The sequence below is a fragment of the Macaca thibetana genome, chromosome X, assembly GCF_024542745.1.
Source record: "Macaca thibetana thibetana isolate TM-01 chromosome X, ASM2454274v1, whole genome shotgun sequence".
Classification (NCBI taxonomy): domain Eukaryota; kingdom Metazoa; phylum Chordata; class Mammalia; order Primates; family Cercopithecidae; genus Macaca; species Macaca thibetana.
In genome coordinates this window covers 124,880,891-124,886,633 of record NC_065598.1, presented here as the reverse complement: position 1 = coordinate 124,886,633, position 5,743 = coordinate 124,880,891, and the positions used below count along the sequence as shown (strand labels likewise).

Genomic DNA, 5,743 nt, shown 5'->3' with positions numbered 1-5,743 from the left:
CGGCACTACCCTTCACCTCCGTCTCTGCGTAACTATATTAATAGAAGGCAACACTTCACATACTGGCGCTCAGACCCCAAAGAGAGGCTGGCAGTGGCTGGGCAGGTGGGCATGCAGCAGGGAGATGGGTGGAGGAGTGGGCGGAGGCATCGTCGAGTGGCGTTCGACATATCCAATGGCAGTTCGGGATAGGGGCGGCCGGGGCGGAGGCGCCGAGGCCGATCGGCCAATAGAGGGCGAGCAACTACTGGAGCGACCTGGTGACGTGAGGAGCGTTCCATTTGGCCAGCGGTGGGCGGTTGCCACAGCTGGTTTAGGGCCCCGACCACTGGGGCCCCTTGTCAGGAGGAGACAGCCTCCCGGCCCAGGGAGGAGAAGTCGCTGCCACCTTTGGCGGCCGACGCGATCCCCTGGGACGGTCCGCTTCCTGCCGTCAGCTGCCGGCCGAGTTGGGTCTCCGTGGTTCAGGTAACGAGGGGTGGGGGCGGGGGTCTCCCGGGCTGGTCTGCAGGGTGGGCTGCCTCCCCTTCCGCTGCGCCGGGACGCGGGGACGTCGGCACCGCCCTTCTCAACTCGGCAGCCGCCGAGCCCCTGGCCCGGGGTGACTACACGTGGCGGGGCGTGTGTGAGTGTGTACGAGCGTGTGGCTGCGTGTGCGTGTGGATGTGGCGCGCGTCCCAACCTGCCTGGGGCGGTGGTCCGCGGCGTGGCAGAGGCAGGGCGGGCCTCGCGAGGCCGCGCGCGCGGCCCGGCCCCGATCTCCGGCCTCTGGCCTCCGGCCCCCCGCTGGGGAGCCGGTCGCTGCTTCCCGACGGATTTTGATCTTTGTTCTTCCAGGCCGGCTCCCCGTTCGTGGTCTTCCTTCTCCCGCTGGGCCGGTTTATCGGGAGGAGATTATCTTCCAGGTTAGTTTTACACAAAGGACGGGTTCTCTGCACCTCTGGGCCCCCTTCCCCTTCCCCGAGCCTTCTACCTTCTCGTTTCCCTGCTCCGCTCCTAGGCTGTTTTTGGACGTTTGCCCTCTCCAGCCCGGGAATGATCTCGAGTTGGCTGTTTCTCCCTCTGTCCGTCGGGCTGCAGGCTTCCGCCTCAGTCCTGCCAGCGTGGGGCATGTGGTGTCGGTAAATAGAGGCCACAGCACCACACCTGAGCGGAGGAGAAGGGTGGCAGAGGCTGAGAAAGCCTGGGCCTGGGAATTCAGGATGCTGAGTAGAGATGGTACTTAGGACATGTCCCAGAAAGCGCCCTTGTGACTTTTCTTAGCTGCTGCCATTCCCCACCCCCCAACCAGCCATCAGCAGTCACCAACCATTCCAGAATCTCTCCTGCTTAAGTCAGCCTTTCACCTACAGGTCTCTGATATGGTTTCATTATGATTCCCACAAATGTTAGGCTAGACCAGCCAGATTGTTTCATTTCCCGGACTCAGGAAGTTGCAGAGGGTTTGATGAGGGGAAATCTGTTTTGTGTAAATACAATGCACGTATGTGCACAGAGCGTCCAGAACCTCCCGGCCCTGCCAGAGGGTGACTTGTTCCCTGCTGTGATTCATATTCGAGTGGCTAATTGAAGAAAGAAGGTGAAGTGGAGGAAGGGAGGGAGGCTTTATAAGGACAGAAACTCTACTATTATTTTTAGAGTCCTTTTAATGATGTTGAAAGAACATTGTGGCATAGTGGAACATGCCCTTGACTTGAAGTTAGCAGTATCAGCATTGCTGCTGTGTGGCCCTGGATAAGTTATTTCCTCTCTCTGGTCCTCATTTTACTCATTTACAAAACAAAGTATTAATAATTGGCACGATCACCTATAAAATCCTCTCTAGTTCCAAGGTTCTGTGATGATCAGATCACCAGCATTAGATTGGAAGCATAGAGGCTTATTTAAGAGGAAATACTAGCCCTTTTCCTTATTTGAGAACCTTTAATCATATCTTCTTGTAGAGAACAAACACGAATTGGAAATAAACTTTTCCCCACTTCCCCGTCCCCACCCCTTCAGTCAGTTTTCAACTTTCTGTCTCTGGGAAAGGAGGGTTGAACTGTATTTTTTTTATTCTTGCCTCATTTTTTTTCTTTTTCTGCTTTTTCTTAGGGCTGGCAATTGGACTTTTGATGATGTTTGACCCAGCGGCAGGAATAGCAGGCAACGCGATTTCAAAGCTGGGCTCAGCCTCTGTGTCTTCTCTTGTGTAATCGCAAAACCCATTTTGGAGCAGGAATTCCAATCATGTCTGTGATGGTGGTGAGAAAGAAGGTGACACGGAAATGGGAGAAACTCCCAGGCAGGAACACCTTTTGCTGTGATGGCCGGGTCATGATGGCCCGGCAAAAGGGCATTTTCTACCTGACCCTTTTCCTCATCCTGGGGACATGTACACTCTTCTTCGCCTTTGAGTGAGTTTTGGTTGAGTAGAGTTGCCTGATTATGGTTATTTTGGGTCTAGGGGGAGAACCCGCTTTCTGGGGAGTTTGGGGCTGGTCCTTGGATGACTTTAACATCCTCTTGAGCAATGTCTGTAGATGATGCCAGCTGAATTCATTGCTTCATGGTCATCACAGAGTATGTGCTTCCCCAAAAGACCAATACCTTTGATACCAATTTTGTAGTACTGGTTTGGGGCTATCCTTGATAGACTTGGGAAATAAGGAAGTTTGTCTTAATTACTCACCTCTCCCTTTTAGTGGTCTCCTTAGAAGCTGAATGACAGATGGCCTCCCCTGCACACAAACCTAAGGGCACCCCTCATTGTTACATCACTCAGCAATCCTCACCTATTTTGTTATTCTGGGCCCTGTTTCCTTAAGGCTCAGCTCTCAGCTAGCTGTTACGGTGAAAAGCCAACTGAATTGGGAACCTACGGATTAGTTCCAGCCTCAGCTGGACCACATACTAGTTGTGTGCGTGGCACATACGTGCTTATTAGAAGTGAGTTGCTCTTTCTTTCCCTCAAAATCACTGAATGTAAACAACTCTATATTCTGTGTATGCCTGGTACCAGCCTTGGAGTGATTTTTTTCTGTGGTGTAATACCTTGTACTCGAGCCACTGTTTGAAGTCTGTGTAGGTCTCGTCTCTAGGGGAGGTGGCCGGTTGGATTCTAGGGCACTGTGGCGTGTCTCCTGGGTGTGCTGAGAATGCTCTACACTCTAGGGATGGGAGCAGTGCTAATTGTTTTGGGATTACTGTGAGGAGGCCTTTGAGAGCCAAGAGGTGTGTGTGTGGACTGTAAGCCACACCTGACGTGAGCCTGCTATGGTGTATGTACATGGGTGACCTGGAAATGGAGGCCTCATGCTGGGGTGTGGCCATGGGAGATAGGAGGGGGCACCTTGGCCAGCCTAGTGGGGAAGTAAAGTGAGCTCTGGTCCCTTGGGGCTCATTTTTTTGTCCTTCTGTGAGGGCTTCAGGCTTTCCCAATGCACCCAGAGTGATTTTCGGGCTGCTTTGCCAGACTTTTGGATGGTTGCAGCTGGCTTGAGTAACAGCAGGGGGAGGAGGGGGACCCAGTATATAACGGGGCTGGGAAAGTAAGGTCAGAGGAACTCTTTGTTAAAGGTCTTTTTGCTGCTGCTGCCGCTACTGCTGACTTTGTGAAGTGTTTAGCGAAGTCAGGCAGGTTGCTGAAGGCTTCTTACTTGCTTTCCAGTTTGAGTTTCCTGACTGAGGGTGTGTGCGTGCATGTGTGCATGCACGTGCTTGTGTGTGGTACCAGTGAGCATGTGTAGTCAGGCAGGCATAAGTTCCTAGTATTAAAAATCGTTTTTCCTTCTCCTCACCCTTCTCTCCAAGTTTTCCTTGCCTCATTCCTGCCCTGCTTCTTCTTGGAAGTGAATAGCTGACCTCTGTTCTTTATCATTCTTCCTCCCTTTTTCTCTTTTTGTCCCCACCCCCACCCCCATGGTTAAATTTTTATTATTGCAACCATTCCAAACAGAGATGAGCCTTGTTCCCAGGCTTTGAGTTAGTTGGTAGTTCTGGGCCCAGGAAACCTCTGGTTTGACTGGCCAGGGGTACTTGAAATTTGGAGCTATTGCCATTTGTCCCCTTTTGTATCTGGGAGCCAGCAGAAGAATCTTATTGGAATCTGTTCCACTGAGGCCCCTGCAGGCCTCTGAAGAAAACCGCTGGTGGGATGAAGCTTCTAATTAGCCACGTTGCTGTTTGACAGAGGCAGGTTGAGTTTTCCACCATGATGACTTCCCCCTCCCCCCAGGTTGTTTCTTGCATTTTGAAGGGTGAGGTTATTTGTAAAACTTCCTTGAGTACCAGCTGTGTGTGTGAAAGACTAAATATTTTTGAAGATAGGGCTGGAGGAGGGAGTAGTGGGAAGAAGAGGGGAGAAGGAAGTAAATGTGTTAGCAGAGGAGTAGAGTGGGGAGGTGGAAATGTGACCAAAGAGGAGAGGACCCTGGTGATGAATACTTTGTACTGAGAATGGCGGAATTTGTGTTTGTGAATGTGCGTGCTTGTGTATGTGTGTGTGTCTGTCATATATAAACACATAGACACTTTAGGTGGTGGCTGCGTTGTGCCTAGCCAGTGACAGGTGGTACAAGGTACACCAGCATGCCTCTGAGGAATGAAGTCTCCTTCTGGTGGGCCTTTTTCTTTGGCGTCTATAAATTCCTGTCCACCACATAGTGGGGGCACGGTTTGGGGAGCAGAATTGGGCTGCTTTGTTAGTATTAGAACTTAGCGCAGTGGCTCATGCCTGTAATCCCAGCACTTGGGGAGGCCGAGGCAGGCAGATCACTTGAGGTCAGGAGTTTGAGACCAGCCTGGCCAAATGGTGAAACCCCCATCTCTACTAAAAATACAAAAATTAGCCCCGTGTGGATGTTGTGCGCCTGTAGTCCCAGCTAGTCAGAAGGCTGAGGCAGGAGGATCCCTTGAACCTGGGAGGTGGAGGCTGCAGTGAGCGGAGATCTTAGCCTGGGTGACAGAGTGAGACTCTGTCTCAAAAAAAAAAAAAAGAAAAAAGAACTTAGTGAGACCTCAGGTAATCAGTTGATCTAGCCCCCTGCCTTCAGGCAGGTGAGGGTATCTGAATAGACAAATGGTAATCTATTTTCATCCTTACATTGTCTAGGAGTAGAGACTCCACATCCTCTGGCTGCTGCATTTTTGCCTTGTGGGAAGATGGTCCAACTCTTGAGGCACATCTGGAGCTGCATTTTAGTAGCAGGGTCCTGCTTGCAGCAGGTGCTTAGGAACAAGTGTGAGTTGATTTATAGCTGCCTGCAGCACAGCTCTGGGCCAGCCAGATGGCTTGAGGAGTCTGGTCAGGCATGTGGGTGCCCCTTAATGAAGAACGCACAGTGTTAGCAGTGCTGGCAGATGTCCTTTTATTTTTGGATTATGCCTTTACATATCTTCTAGAAGACTTTTCAAATGAGTGACCTGTAATTTTCAGTGGACAGATAGTAGATTGAATACCTAAAACAAAAAAAGGTTGTTCCACCCTGGGGCCAGTTAGCTCTGTATTGTTAGAGTGTTTCTTTTTTCTTTCTTTTTTTTTTTTTAACTTATTTTTTGAGACAGAGTCTCGCTCCATCACCCAGGCTGGAGTGCAGTGGCATGATCTCAGCTCATTGCAACCTCTGCCTCCCAGGTGCAAGCAGTTCTCCTGCCTCAGCCTCCCGGGTAGCTGGGATTACAGACACCTGCCAAATACAAATAATTTTTGTATTTTCAGTAGAGACAGGGTTTCACCATGTTGGCCAGGCTTGTCTTGAAATCC

General features: G+C 50.9%; 1 protein-coding gene across 1 annotated transcript in view; it reads left to right on the top strand.

Annotated features, from left to right (window-relative positions):
- The first annotated feature begins 229 nt into the window (after window positions 1-229).
- The window catches only part of ZDHHC9 (zinc finger DHHC-type palmitoyltransferase 9), a 38,743-nt gene continuing 33,229 nt past the window's right edge, over window positions 230-5,743 (top strand). Inside the window, exons 1-3 of the mRNA XM_050777469.1 lie at window positions 230-468; window positions 838-905; window positions 2,095-2,396. Of these exons, the coding sequence (XP_050633426.1) occupies window positions 2,230-2,396 (167 nt within the window). The 5' untranslated portion in view covers window positions 230-468; window positions 838-905; window positions 2,095-2,229. The remainder of the gene's footprint in view (window positions 469-837; window positions 906-2,094; window positions 2,397-5,743) is intronic.